Here is a 15,764-nt window from a genome sequence, read left to right as displayed (position 1 = left end):
TTGTAGACAAACCTTGTTGGACTGTGCCAAACCCATTTATTTCTGTATTGTCTATGGCTGCTTTGGGGCTACAGTGGCAGAATTGAGTAGTTGCAACCAAACTATATGCCCTGCAAAGCCTAAAATATTTACCACGATCCTTTACAGAAGGTGTGTGGTGGCTCCTGGTCCAGAGTAATGCTTCGTAAACCCTAGTGTGCATACAATGCACCTGGGCAGCTTGTTAACAAGCAGACTGATGTACGGGTGATGCCAATGGTGCTCCTCTGTGGAGCAGCTGGGAGCCAGAGCGTGGCGCATAGGTGCCTGCAACAGCGTCAGGGCTCGTGCTTGTGGCTTTTTTCTCTTCAGCTCTTAAGGATCATTTATGACCCTGCAACTCAAAGCCTGGACCAGACACCGTTGGAGAATAAATCACTTTATTAGGGAAGGTTCAGTGTTAGGAAATGCCTCTCCCCTAGCTCCTAGGTCCACACTCTTCCAGCTCACCACCCCTTTAAGGCACGTCTCAGACTCAGCTCTGTGGGGTTAGTTTTCTGGCTACGCTCGGCTCTTCTGAAGAGAGCTAAGCCTAGCCCAGAAGAGTCGAGCCTATCTCTTTATTCCTATAAGTAATCAAATGAAGAAAACATTCCTTAACAGAGCACAAGGCTAAAAGGATTGTACAGAATTGTGAGTGCTTATGATTTCTTGTCTTTATGTGTCTGTGATCACCCTCAGCTACTTGTCCCTCTGGGCAGTCTCCAGCCCGGCCTTGTTTTCTCGGTGGCTCTGCAGGAAGCTAAATCTGGAGAAGCAAAGCTACTCCAGCTAGAACCCACTTGGATGGGTTCTCCTTGGTCTTCAGGTTGAAAGTCCATACGTAGGTGGGTCCCCGCTGACATGTCTTGTATACAGGACAAGCGTAGACACTGCGGCAATCTTGCTTGTCTGCAGGAATGGCCTTGATGAACATCACAGGCATCGGGGGTGTCAGATCCTTGAGCTTGGCCTCTGTAATGACCCCAGCCTGAGGACAAGAATGTGAGGAAAGCCATGTTAGATCAGACCCAGAGCTCAGCCAGCGGCCTGCTCCTGCAGAAGATCCAGGAGATGAGACTGGGAAGGGCTGGCTGCCTCTATGCCTTCCCCTCACAGGTTCTTTCAGCAACCTGCAGTGGGATGCATCTGATGCTGCTTTCTGGCCTAAATCACTTTTGCAAGCAGAGTTCCAAAAGCTGAAAATTTTCATATACAAATTAATCCCTTTGAGTCTACCTGAGTTTTATTTTTTGATTCATTCATTTCATAAGCATATTGAATGTAACTATTTGCCAGATGTCATGCTAGGTGCTGGCGTAAAGATGAGTAAGACACAGCTGTCAGCAAATGCTTTCGATTGTAAGCCTTTGGCTATATCCTGTTCTAGTTTCTGATGTGACCTCATCCACCATTTTGACTTTTTGAGCAGAGGAAGCTATGCTCCATCTTCATCCATGGAATAGGGATCAGAGCTGTTGCTTTTACCTACCTCCCTCCCTCTGCCAAGCCTGTGCTCTCTGCACCATCCCTGGTTGCCTCAAATGGCTTGTCAACCTCAAGGAAAGATTATCTAGGTCAGAAGATTCAGGAATACCCCTTTTAGTAAGCACACTTTATGGGAGGCAGTGTGTATTTAACCAGCTCACAGAAGGTGTCCCGTGGCCCCTCCTAGGATTTACCTGTGCATCCCAGCGAGCACCTTCCATGAAGAGGCCATGGACATAGGCTCCTTCCCGAGGAGGGCTTCTGAAATCCTCTCTATTCTTCTTCGTCACGTCACATTGCAGGGCCATCTGGTCTAGTGGCCACTCATTCTTGCGGGCCATGGACTGCATTATGGCGGTCAGGAAGGACTGGGGGTTGAAGAAGCCTGTCAGCCACACCGTGGAGGGCATTGCAAAGTCGCCTACCCAAGCCTCCAACTCCTTGATTCGGCTGAGGAGGTCCAAAAACCAGACGGACAGGCCTGCCGTGGAAGGGTAGGCTCGTCTGGCCCAGGGCTCTGGCACGGTGTCTAGGTACAGGTTGTTCTCTAAGTTCTCCATGTCACTGGTCATGGTCAGCTCCCCCTGAAGACAAAGAATGGAAGGAGAAAGTGAGGGGGCAGCAAGTCCCTGCAAACAGCCAGCCTTGTGGATTTCTGGCTCATGGCCCTCAGAAAGACAGGGGAAGACTCCAGGGTTGGGCGATGCAATGACTCTCCCATCTAGTACTTTATTTGCAAGGTTTGTTTCATCCAAGGCTGGTCCTTTAAAATTCTCCCTGCTCCAGTTACATCAGTCTACGCCTACCTACTGGTGGTAGTGGGCCCGTCCACTGCAGACCTCAAACCACCGGTGGGTTCCATGCCGATTCAACCCCATCCAAAACAAACTCCATAACTCTTCGCCAGCATTTGCATGCAGCTTAGAAACATAAGGTTACACAGTTTAATTTACAGATGGTATTCACTGAAAAACTTTCTTTATGAATTTCATTTAGCCATTGGAAGAGGGTTCCTTAGAGTCGCCTAATAGTTTGATTTCTTTTTTATTTTTAATATATTTTATTGATTTTTTTACAGAGAGGAAGGGAGAGGGATAGAGAGTTAGAAACATCAATGAGAGACAAACATCGATCAGCTGCCCCCTGCACACCCCCCACTGGGGATGTGCTCACAACCAAGGTACATGCCCTTGACCGGAATCGAACCTGGGACCCTTCAGTCCGCAGGCCAATGCTCTATCCACTGAGCCAAACCGGTTAGGGCTAATAGTTTTATTTCTGAAGGAAATCCTTGATTTGGGGGAATATAGATCCTCAGGTTTCAGCTTTGTGTGTGTATGAAGAATGCTCATCTCTCATTCTCTTTTCTCATAATTCTTTGGTATCAAGTTAATTCTGGCCTCATAACATTTGTTGGAAATTATTCCCTCTGCTTTTTTTAAAAAAATTAAACCTTTTATTTTTAGATAATTGCAGATGCACATCTATATATATAAAAGGCTAATATGCACAGTGTCCCCTCGGGAATTCGACCGGGAGACTGGGAGTTCCATCGCTCACTATGACGTGTGCTGACCACCAGGGGGCGGCGCGGAACATGGCAGGCACACAAGGATTCGTTGTATAGTCACATCCGATTTTCTCCTGTCACATCCGATTTTCTCCTGTCACATCCTTTCTATAACCCCTAGTGACCACTGTCCTAGTTTCCATTTCTGTGAGTTTGTCACTTCAGGAATACTATGTAATTGGAATCATAGAGTTTGAAACCTTTTGGGATTGCCTTTTTTTACTCAGCTTAATTCTTTAAAAATTTATCCACGTTTTTGCATATATCAAATAGTTCATTCCTTTTTATTTTGGAGTAGTATTCCATAGTATGTGTAGTAGGCAGAAGAATAGCCCCTCCCAGCTTTTTATTCTGTTTTGGGTATCTATCCTTCTACCCAGTACCACACAGTCTTAATTATCCTATCTATGTACTGTAATAAGTCTTGAAATTAGGTAAACTACTTTTCCCCCACCTTATTCTTTTTTTTTTAATTAAATCTTTATTGTTCAGATTATTACATTTGTTCCTCTTTTTTTTCCCCCCATAACTCCCCTCCTCCCAGTTCCCGCCCCACCCTCCGCCCTCACTCCCCACCCACTGTCCTCATCCATAGGTGCACGATTTTTGTCCAGTCTCTTCCCGCATCTCCCACACCCCTTCCCCCCCCAGGAATAGTCAGTCCATTCCCTTTCTATGTCCCTGATTCTATTATAATCAACAGTTCATGCCGGGAGCCGGTCCATGCTTGCTGTTTCAAGGGACCTGGCATATATGGCATACTGTTCTTGGTATGTTTGCTCACCTTCTTGGCACTGTGTGTTTTGGCCAGGGTCTCTGAGAAGGGTTGTTTCCCCAGGTAGGGATTTTCCCCTGAGGTTGGGGAGGGAATAAAACCTCTTAACTAAGTGCCAGGCGGGTAATTAATCACTTTAACTATGAACAATCATGCTTAAGCTACATAATCTTTACTCCCTGGAATGGAGATAAGAAACGCCCTAACCTTTGAAATAGAGATTGATAGGATTGAATCAACTGGTATAAATACAGATGTAATAAGACAGTAAGAGACAGAACTTAGAATACGGAACCAAGAGAGACGGAACCTAGGCACAGAACCTACACAGAACGTTCCCTACAAACAGAAGAATTTCGCTGGAGAGAACATGGCAAAAGATCCTGGACTGAACCTGACTACAGAAATTGGCAAGAGAACCTGACTAGAACCTGGTATCTGAACCTGGCTGGAGAACCTAGCGAGGGAACATGGCTACAGAACCTGGCTGGGGCTCCGGACCAGAACTTCGCTGGAGATCCAGACCAGAACTTGGCTGGAGATCCTGGCTAGAGATCCTGGCTAGGCTGCTGATCAACTGAACGCTGTCTCCGTGTCATTCCTTCTTCACCGACTCCATCCACACCTTTGGGGACCCCTGGACCCGCTGGGGTTGGACCCCGGCAAGTTCATTCTGTTCATCAGATTATTTATTCACTTGATTCTTAGATTCACTTGTTGATAGATGCATATTTGTTGTTCATAATTTGTATCTTTATCTTTTTCTTCCTCTTCCTCTTCTTAAAGGATACCTTTCAGCATTTCATATAATCCTGGTTTGGTGGTGATGAACTCCTTTAGCTTTTCCTTATCTGTGAAGCTCTTTATCTGACCTTCTATTCTGAATGATAGCTTTGCTGGATAAAGTAATCTTGGTTGTAGGTTCTTGGTATTCATCACTTTGAATATTTCTTGCCACTCCCTTCTGGCCTGCAAAGTTTCTGTTGAGAAATCAGCTGACAGTCGTATGGGTATTCCCTTGTAGGTAACTGAGTTTCTTTCTCTTGCTGTTTTTAAGATTCTCTCTTTATCTTTTGCTCTTGGCATTTTAATGATGATGTGTCTTGGTGTGGTCCTCTTTGGATTCCTTTTGTTTGGGGTTCTCCGCGCTTCTTGGACCTGTAAGTCCATTTCTTTCACCAGGTGGGGGAAGTTTTCTGTCATTATTTCTTCCAATAGGTTTTCAATATCTTGCTCTCTCTCATCTTCTGGCACCCCTATAATTCTGATGTTGGTACGCTTGAAGCTGTCCCAGAGGCTCCTTATACTATCCTCGCATTTTTGGATTCTTTTTTCATTTTGCTTTTCCGGTTGGGTGTTTTTTGCTTCCTCGCATTTCAAATCATTGACTTGATTCTTGCGCTCCTCTGGTCTGCTGTCGGGAGTCTGTATAATATTCGTTATTTCAGTCCGTGTATGCTTAATTTCTAGTTGGTTCCCCAATATAAGATAGAGGATCTCATTAGTTTTCTTGTAGATCTCATTAAGTTTATCGGCGGCTTCTAGACAGTTCTTGAGAGACCTTAAAAGTGTGGTTCTGAACTCTATATCTTCCATTGACAATTTTGTCCTGTTTCTTTGTCTCCGCATTTTGTTATGCTTCCTTGGTGCACCCCCTAGTGGTCTTTGTTCGCAGTCTTATAGTTAAATCTTGATTGTTGTAGCTAATTCCAGGGAGGGTTTGACCTCCAGGCCAAGTGGCTATGAGAATCAGCTGTGTCAGCAGTGAGAGAACTTCTGTCCTCTAGGGAGGTGCTAATCTAGCCTTTGCCTGAGGCTATCCGGCAAATGCCTGTGTGCAGGGCTTGGGCGGGGCGGGTCGCACAGGATCAACAGGGTGGGCTGGAGAGAGCAGTTATGGCGGCTCTCAGTCCTGTCCCCAGGGGCTCTGCCTCTCTGAGTCCCAGCACCCTCTGCAAAGCTCAGAGAGAAAGCTGCACTCGCTCTGACTGAAGCCAGACAGTCCCGCTTCTCCCGTTTGAGTCTGGGTCCCTAAAGACTCGCCCGGATCTGGAGCTCAGATTCTGCGACTCCCTCCCAATTGAAAACGCCAACCGCGCCCTCCGCCGCCAGCCCGCTCCGTGCACTCCGCACCTCAGAATTTGACTTCAGCACTGTGCCTCCTCTGAGTGTCCATATGCGTTTCTCTTTCCTCCTACTTGTAGGACTTCCACTCAGCCAGCGTTCCTGTGGTTCTGGGTGATGTCCCTTCCGTTTTTTGGTTTCACTTTTGAAGTAGTTGTTCAAAGCAGCAAACTCCGGCGTTAACCTATGCCGCCATCTTGGTTCCTCTTTCTCCCCCACCTTATTCTTTTTCAAAATTGTTTTCACTCTTCTAGTTCTTTGTTTTTATACATAAATTTTAAAATAATCTCTTCTGTACCTACAAAAGGTTCTTGCTGCGATTTTGATAGAAATTGCATTAAACCTGTATATCCATTTGAATAGAAATGACATCTTTACTGTAATGTTCCAGTCCATGAATAGTATATGGCCCTCCATTTATTTATATATTCTTTAATTTCTTTTACGTGTTTTGTAGTTTTGAGTATACAAGTCCTGTATTTGTTATATTTACATGCAAGTATTTTAATTTTTGAGTGGTTAAATGGTTTAAATTTTGGTGTCCATATTTTCATTGCTTGTATATAGAAATATTATTAATTTTTTGTGTGCTTATCTTGTATCCTGTGACCTTTCTGAATATTTTTGGTACTTTCTTTTAGTACTTTAATAATACCTCTCCACTGTCTTCTGCTTGCAGTGACAGATCCTCAGGCTTCAGCTTTGTGTGTGTATGCTGTCATTTTCTTTCCTCCTTTGTATATATTTTCTATTTTTACCTCTGGTTGCTTTTAAGATTTTTCTTTACCATTGGGTTTAAGAAACTTTATTGAGGTATCTTTACCTAGTTTTCGTTAGACTTATTGTGTGGGACTTGTGCCTATGGATTTATAGTTTTCATCAAATTTGCAGAAATGTGGTCCTCAATTCTTCAAATTAATTTTTTTCTGTTTACCTTCCCCTGCTCAACCCTTTCCTCCTAGGACTCTAATTATACCTATGATAGATGATTGCACAGGTCATTGATGCTCCATACACTTACGTTTAGTCTTTTTTTTTGGGGGGGGGTATAGGTTGATTTTTGCTCATTGACTATAAAGAAATCATGATTAATTTTGTATAATTTATTTATTTGACTACATATTGAAAATCAGATCAACCTTAAAGTCCATTTAAAATACATTTTCTTGTGAAACTTTACATACTTCACATTAAAATTAAGAGAGAACTCACAGGTTTGGGTGATATAATGAAAACACATCATAGAACTTTGGGGCATCTTAGTATTGACCAATGCTACTTTTGGGGGAGTTAGATATCCACACTTGAACATCATAAATTAATTCCACACAGCAATTCACTATTTCCTTATAGATTGACATGTACAAGAAAGGAAAAGAAAATTCACAAGGTCCTGATGAAAATCAATCTAGTAGAATAAACACATTCTTTTGTTATTTCTTTGGCTTTGGCATCTACCACCCACACACCGCTCATCTGAACCCTTTCATTGGCACAGTTTCCTTTTTGAGTTCCTTTTCAAAGTGTGTCCTGCTTCCATCTGCCACCTCAGTTTTCCAGGGTGTCAAGTTGCTCTAAGTGTGAAGGCTTAAGATCTCTAAAGTTCACTGAAACAAGGCAGATTCTCCATGGAAGATGTGGGTGGTTTAGGGACAGATGTGACTGTTTTCATATCATGTGGTACTTGCACCAGCCAGACAGGTAAAGCTTCCCATCTGGACACACACAAATTTCATAGAGTCTTTGTGAGCTGCCAGCAGGACCCTGACTTCCCTGAACCAACGTGGGTAAACATACAGTTTCAGTTTCAAGCACAAGCATCCCATCATTACTATGAAAAAGGATGTCCATTTGAGAAAGGGCCTTGATTTTCCCAGCATGAGCTTTCATATGAACACCTTTGGGGCATCCATGCTTAGACTTCCTGTGGGAGATTCTAATCTCAACTCCTGAAATGGGTCAGCTCTAACGAGAGATGTTTCCACTGAAAGTTCAAAAAGAGCCCCTTCAGGCCCAGTTACTCGAAGTCTATCAGCACCAACCACAACTTCACTTTCATCAGCAGTAAACAGTGGTTTGCCTTCTTTGGAACTGATCTGAAACTGTTGACTCTGGACTTTTACCATTTTGAGACCCATTTCCCCCCCCCCAAATATGTTTTTATTGATTTCAGAGAGGAAGGGAGAGGGAGAGGGAGAGAGAGATAGAAACGTAATGATGAAAGAGAATCATCGATTGGCTGCCTCCTGCATGGCCCATGCTGGGGATCGAGCCTGCAACCTGGGCATGTGCCCTTGACTAGAATCGAACCTGGGACCCTTCAGTTCTCAGGCCAACGCTCTATCCACTGAGCCAATCCAGCCAGGGCTTGAGACCCACTTTTAATCTTCCTTCAGAGTTGTGTGCATTTACAGTCACATTCTGAGTAGACTGTAGAGGCAGAAATGAGTCCCAGGCTTTTTTGGTGCAGGGAAAGAGGCACAGACTTGAGGTGCCTGAGGAGAGGCTGGGAAGGGAAGCTAGGCAGGGAGATGTGGCCAGGAGTCCTGCATTGGGACTTTCTTGAGCTTCCAAACTTAAGCAGTCATTTCACCCCAGAGGAGCTCTTTTTTTTTCTTTTCCCCTCATTTGGATAGTTTCATTACTCTATTTTCACTTACCAATATTTTCTTCTGCACTACATAATTGTTAATTCTCCAAAGTATTGTTTTTCATTTCAGATAATATATTTTTCATCTCCATATATTTCACTGTCTTTTTTTATATCTTTGTTTGCCATTTCATTATGGCCTTATTGTCTTCTATCTTCTTGAACATATAGAGCAAACTCATAATAGTTGTCTCAACATCCTTGTCTACTAATTCCATCATCCCTGCCATTTCTGGCTCCATTTCAATGGATCAGCTTTTCTCCTGGCTATGAAGTCCTGCTTCTTTACATGCCTATAGTTTGTTTATTTTATGTCAAATGCTGTGAATTTTACATACGTAAGTGCTAGCTTTTGTTTTATTCCTTTAAAAGGTGCTGGAATTTATTTTTTGCTTGTAGTTAACTCACTCTAAATCAATGGATGGGTCAGAAGCCTGCACTTCAGCTTTGTGTTAGTGGGAAGCAGGGAGGGTCTAGACCGGCTTTTAGTCTAGGTCCCATTTAGCCCACTACTGAGGCTTCTCCCTCAGACCTCCTGCTGTGTGAGTCTTTTCTCCGCTGGCCAGTGGGAACGCAGCCTGTTCTCTGCCTTGTGTGAGTGCTGGTAACTGTTTGCACTGCTCCTTTCTGGTGGTCTTCCCCAGCTTTGGGGTTTTTTCTCACTCATGTGCAGAGCAGTAGCCAGCCCAGTCTCAGGGTGCGTCTGCAGACCTCTGGAGCTCTGTGCAGTCCCTGCCTTGGGTGTTCTACTCTGCAACTGGACCTTGGCCCCCGGGAACTCGCTTGCTTCCTTCGTTTAGCAGAATGGGACTCTTTCCTGAGGCTTCCTCCACACAGCAAGTTTATGCAATGAGGGGCTCATTCAATGAGGGGAGACCTTTCCTGTTTCCTTTTATTCTTTTTTTTTTTTTTTTTAAAGAGGAAGGGAGAGGGAGAGAGACATAGAAACATCAATGATGAGAGAGAATCATTGATTGGCTGCCTCCTGCACACCCCACACGGGATTGAGTCCACAACCTGGACATGTGCCCTGATCGGAAATCTAATCATGCCTCCTAGTTCATAGATTGATGCTCAACCACGGAGCCAAGTCGCCTGCGCTTATTTCCCTTTTCCCAAGTACCACAGTCCTGGGGTACCTGTCGTTTTTCACATATTGTCTGGTTTTCTAGTTAAGGTAAATCTGGTTTGTCGGCCATAAAAAGAAAACCAGATAAGTCCCTTTTAAGCATCAATTCAATACTTCACAGAGGTTACTATCACAATTATAAAAATTTCCTTCTGTAACCAGGGTCCGTCTCTGTTTGGGCCAAAAAGGACCTCTCAGTGTGGAAAAGGAATTATTGAAAAACTTAACGTCATCAAGCCAAGGGCCTTTAATGGACTGATGAATGTGCGTGTGTGTGACTTTCTAAATCCCTGATTTATAAAGGCAAGCACACTGACTTCTGCCCAGGCCACACGGGATTCGCAGTGGTGAACGCGCAAATTACTTTCGACAGAACGACACCTACTGAGGAGTGGATGGGTGCAGCCGAGCAGCTGAGCTCCCTTCTCCTCCTCACGTCACCTTTGCTCTTAGACACACAGCCACACAGCGAGGGCTATCCTAATTCTTTTCTCCCAGAAATGTGTCACAGTGAGAAGACTCCTTACTTGCTGAGCTGATAGTCTAAGTGAGGAAGCAGGCTTTATATCTGTGGAAAGGCTTGAGTGATGACTTCAGAGCAGTTTCTAAGAGATGCGGGTGAGTGTAGATGGATCCAGGAGCACTGCTGGCTCTTCTTGTATAAGCGTAGACGAGTACAGTGAACACGATCAGGTGGCACAGGCCAGACAAAGGCTTATAAACAAGGTACACGTACAGGTGTGTTTCTAAGGTGGGAAAAGCCATAGCTAGGCAAAGGGGCTAGGGCAGGGCGGTGGCAGGCATGTCTTGGCAGCGCTGGGGGCTGCATCGCGCAGAGAGGGCAGTGGCTGTGCACAGTGTCGTCTAGGGAGGCAGGAGGGCTGGGAGGCCCGAATCAGTGGTTCTCAACACTCCTTTTCTAACAGACATGATGGGTGATGCCCATAAACAGGACACAGTCCCACTGCTCAGTAGCCTTGATGCCACTTCACTTCGCTCATTCATGAAAGAGAATCGAATCAGGTGCATGAAAGTGATAACAAGCAAGGCAAAGCTGCTCACGTAATGCGCTGGTGCGCCACGAAGCCGGAGAAGCACGGAAGGGGTGCGGCTGGGGGAACCACTAGGTCAGTGGTTCTCAACCTTGGCTGCACATTAGAATCACCTGGGAATCTTCTTAAAATCCTGATTTCTGGGCCTCATCCTCCGGAAATCCTGTTTCTTTGTTACTAATGTTGTGGCCCCACCCAAGAGGTTCTGGGTTGGCAGGAGGTGCTCACGCTTACACCCCTGTCCTTGGTAGCTTGCTTGCCTGCTGCTGCCGTTGTGGCCCCACCCCATAACAAAGAAACAGAATTTCCGGAGGATGAGGCCCAGAAATCAGGATTTTAAAAAGATTCCCAGGTGATTCTAATGTGCAGCCAAGGTTGAGAACCACTGGACTAGGTCCACACCAGTCAGGCTAATGCATCAACTTGTCTATGGGAGGCAGCTCCAACCCTCAGAGTTGACAGGTGAGAGAAACCTCTGCTATGGGCTGAATTGTATCCACCAAATTTGTATGTTGAAGCCCTAACCCATAATGTGACTGTATTGGAGATGGGCCTTTAGGAGGTAATTAATGTTAAATGAGGTCTTAAGGGTGGACTTAGTCCAATAGGATTGGTGGCCTTAGAAGAAGAGAAGATCAATCTCTCTCTCATATTCCTCCCTCCCTCTCCCCTCTGGCCATATGAAGAGGAGAGAGAAAGTGGCCATGTATAAACCTTGAGAACTGTGAGAAAATAAATGCCTGTTGCTTAAGCACCCCAGGTTGTGGTATTTTGTTATTGCAGCCTGACCTGACTAATACCCCCCAGAGAAGAGAACCAGAAGGGCGGTCCATGGTAGAAGTATTTGCAATGGACCAAAACAATGGCCTTTAAGAGCTCAAACCATTTAGTGGAGAGGGGCTTCAGTTCACCTTTGGGCAGGATGAGGGACTCTTCTTCTGGGAAAACTATCTGACATTCTCCCTAGAGGACATAGCTGGTAGGCAAGTCCCTACCCATTGTTTTGGGCCTTACATTGCATGCAATACAGATGCCTTATCCGTGGTCGGCAAACCGAGGCTCACGAGCCACATGCGGCTTTTTGGCCCCTTGAGTGTGGCTCTTCCACAAAATACCACGTGCGGGAGCGCACCTACAGTGCAATTGAAACTTCGTGGCCCATGTGCAGAAGTCGGTATTTTGTGGAAAAGCCACACCCAAGGGGCCAAAGAGCCGCATGTGGCTCGCGAGCTGCAGTTTGCTGAGTTGCAGTTTGCCAACCACTGCCTTAGGTCTACTGTGTCCAATCCAATGACTACTAGCCCTATGTAGCTACTTAACTGCAAGTGAATTAAAATGATAAAATTAAATATTCCTTCCTTAGTCACATTAGCTACATTTCAGAGAGGAAAAGAGAGAAAGAAATATCAATGATGAGAGAATCATTGATTGGCTGCCTCTTGTATGCCCCACACTGGGGATCGAGCCCACAACCTGGACATTTGCCCTTGACCAGAATCGAGCCTGGCACCCTTCAGTCTGCAGGCCGACACTCTCCACTGAGCAAAACTGGCTAGGGCTATATTTAAGTTTTTTTAAAAAAGTATTGATTTTTTATAGAGAGAGAGGAAGGGAGAGAGAGAGAAACATCGATTTGTTGTTCCACTTAGTTATGCTTTCATTGGTTGATTCTTGTATATGCCTTGACCGGGGTTTGAACTTGCAACCTTGGTGTATCAGGACAATGCTTTAGCCAACTGAGCGACCTGGCCAGGGCTCTACTTGTTGCAGTTTTAATAAAACATGTTTTTTTGGGGGCATACTCTCACACAAACTTGCTTGCCAAACTGTAGTTAAAAAGATATGCAGACAAATTAAGACTCATTACAAAATTAAAGTCCAAGAGACTTAAAAAAAAATACATGGGCCATATTTATTTTCCTTTTTAAAATTAAAAAATTAAGAATTTTTTAATGGCCATTTTACTTACATGATTATACAAAGCTCTGGGGTTTTGTTCAATCTGGGTGTGTCTATGGAAATATATCATACATGTGAGTGTTGTCTGCCATGTGGGTAGCCCGGGAGTAAATGTCCCCCATCCTGGAGTCGTCCCATAACATGACTGACAGACTGGGTCAGCAGTACTGGAAACAGAGTGTGAAGATGTCCTGTCCTTTGGCGCCTCTTCTGAGGGCTGTGAGAGAGAGACTCAGATGGGACTGGCTCTGCCGGCCACCGTCATTTGCTTATACAGTGAAGTCCTGTGTTCCTGGGTATTTCCCTGGCTGAGTCCACTCCTTACTCTGGGTGACCATGCCTCCTACAGCCAAGTGCCACTCTGACGACAGTGATGTCACATGAGCATCTACTTCTGTGACTTCTGTTGTGATAAGGAATGATGTGCGTAAGGTTAAAATATATGCAGGAGAAAAGATTTGTAGGGCAGTGAAACTAGTCTCTAAGACACTATAATGGTGGATACATGTCATTACACATTTCTCCAAATCCACAGAATGTACAGCATCAAGAGTGGACCCTACCCAGCTGGCGTGGCTCAGTGTTGACTTATGAACCAGGTGGTCGGGTTCGATTCTGGTCAAGGGCACATGCCCGGGTTGTGGGCTCAATCCCCAATGGGGGGGGGGGGCATGCAGGAGGCAGCCAATCAATGATTCCCTCTCATCATTGATGTTTCTATCTCTCTCTCCCTCTTGCTTCTTCTCTGAAATCAGTAAAAAAAAAAAAAAAAAGAAAAGAAAGAAGAGTGGATCCTAATGTAAGCTATGGTCCTTGCTTGGGTCACTGTGATGAATCAAAGTAGGTTCATCAGTGGTGACAGCTGGACCACTCTGGTGGGGAAGTTGGTAGCGGGGAGAGCTGTGCATGGAGGGGGCAGAGCGACATGGAACTCTCTGTACCTTCTGCACAATTTTGCTGTAAATCTAAAAATGCTCTAAAAATAAAACCTGATAGTAAAAAATATGCAATGCTTACATTTTAACACCCTTCAGAAATCTGAAATCATTTTGATAACAGAGAAACATAAGACGTGTAACTTGGTTTTCTTAAGAATTTCTCACATCTGCTTATAATTTATTGTGACAGAGATTTTGCATTTACTAATTGAATGTGCGAATGAGGGAGCCTTAGAGAAGTGCTATGGTTTAGGTTTTGTCAGTTTGAGAGTGACGCAGGAAGGAGTTAGGGAAAGAAGAAATCATTGGCCTGGTATTTCTGTTTCTGATCTCGGATATTCCCATGACCTTGAGCGGAAGTAGAAATGCTTCGTCTTCAGAGGAAGGGTGAGAAGAAACGAGAGAACGCTGCCCTCTATTCACTAAGTGGAACTGTGTCCCTCTTAGGAGAAGAATAGATCTACAGCCTCTAGGGCAGCATTTCCTGAAAGGTGTTCAGAAAAAAATTGTTTATTAAGATGCTGCCAGAGTGGTGGAGGCCGGAGTTGGCAGACAGGAAGTTTCTGTGGCCAAACTCTGGGTAGTGAGGCCCTTCTTAGACTCAGGCCCACCAGCCTAGGCAAGCCTGCTTAGTCTGCTCAAGCCCAGTTCCCTAGACTCCTCCAGCCTGGATCCCACGTCAGGCCAATGAACATCTGCACTTATTCACAGGTCAACAGGCAACGAAAAGAAAACCTACAGAGAAACAGTGAATCCCTCTCTTAAGACCCATTTCAGGGTCCTGTGACTACCTGGCTGTGACCTTAACCATTGTATTCATCTATCTTATTGATAAGTGCTCTCATAAACTTTCTTTGGTATATAGAATAAAAACCTTATTTTTCTGGTAGGCCTTCATTGCTTTAAGTCACTGAGCTTGTTAAAAGCTCAGATTTGTAGCCTCCAGTCCAGGACTCCAGCCTCTGGAGGGCCAAGACCATCTGTCTGGAAGGGGCACTGCTGCAGTGTCTGAAGTGGCTGGTGCTCTTGGCTGGCATGCAGGCAGCCAGCATCGGTCCCCGGGGACATCAGCACCCACGCGCTTCCTTCTGCAGGGGCTGCCGGCTGCCCCTGTCCTGGGGGTGAGCTCCTGCCTGCTTTTTCCTCCATGAAGATGGTCTTTGCAATCAGTTTTCTTTTGTATAAAACATGAGCGGTGAGGAAGGTGGGAATGATATGGGTTCCACCCCTTCCTGGCTGGCTTCCAGGCTGAGGGTGACCGCAGCCCATCCACCTGAGGTTCTGATGGAGTGTGGCCTGAAGATCGAAGGCATTTGGGCTGGGGCAGCTGCGTGGTGGGTGGTGTCTGTCAGTTATTAAAGGGCCAAAGCCAGGCACCCCTCTCAGACATGCCCTGTAACACGCAGTGGATCAGAGTAAGGAGCTGGAGTAACTCTCCAAGTCTGCAAGCTGGCCTTTCAGTTTCAATATCTTTCACATACTTAGAAACCAATTTTGTCAAGCAGAAGGGATAATCAGCCTCTGAAGCATAGGGAAAAAAGTCTGATGCCATCAAACATTTGAATAATTTAAAAAAAAGTCCTCAGCCCCGCCCAGATTCTAGGCTGGCCATGGCTCCGCCTACGACAGCACTTCCCCAAAATGCAATACAATGCAAGCTGCAAATGAGAGCTGTGTAGGCACTTTTACATTTTCTGGTAGTCACATTTAGAAAAGTAAAAAAAACAAAAAACAGATGAACTTAATTTTTGCAATGTATTTTATTTACTTCAATATATCTAAAATGTCAAATATTTCAATATGTGATCAATATAAAACTATTAATGAGGTATTTTACATTTAAAAATCTTTGAAATCTGGCGTTTCATTTACGCTTATGACACATCTGATTAGGACTAGCCATGTTTCAAGTGCTAACCTGTCATTAGCAGCTACTGAAGTGTACAGGGCAGGTCTAAGAATTTGGCGTCTCATGTAATTTTCTTACACAGGCAGAGAATTTTCACCACTGTATAATCCTTTGAAATGTATAACTAGTTGTTATTGTGAAGAGTGAATTGG

General features: G+C 44.8%; 1 protein-coding gene and 1 pseudogene across 1 annotated transcript in view; both read right to left on the bottom strand.

The window, feature by feature from the left end:
• Nucleotides 1–340: 340 nt before the first annotated feature.
• The window catches only part of DNAH9 (dynein axonemal heavy chain 9), a 351,242-nt gene continuing 335,818 nt past the window's right edge, over nt 341–15,764 (bottom strand). The window contains exons 68-69 of the mRNA XM_036342089.1: nt 1,701–2,090; nt 341–1,009 (exon numbers count right to left, since the gene is read on the bottom strand). Of these exons, the coding sequence (XP_036197982.1) occupies nt 782–1,009; nt 1,701–2,090 (618 nt within the window). The 3' untranslated portion in view covers nt 341–781. The remainder of the gene's footprint in view (nt 1,010–1,700; nt 2,091–15,764) is intronic.
• On the bottom strand, nt 7,622–13,103 carry LOC118671349 (annotated as a pseudogene).

The sequence above is a fragment of the Myotis myotis genome, unplaced genomic scaffold (genome assembly GCF_014108235.1).
Source record: "Myotis myotis isolate mMyoMyo1 unplaced genomic scaffold, mMyoMyo1.p scaffold_m19_p_17, whole genome shotgun sequence".
Classification (NCBI taxonomy): domain Eukaryota; kingdom Metazoa; phylum Chordata; class Mammalia; order Chiroptera; family Vespertilionidae; genus Myotis; species Myotis myotis.
The sequence above is the reverse complement of the archived record's forward strand: the minus strand, read 5'-3'. Positions and strand labels throughout refer to the sequence as shown.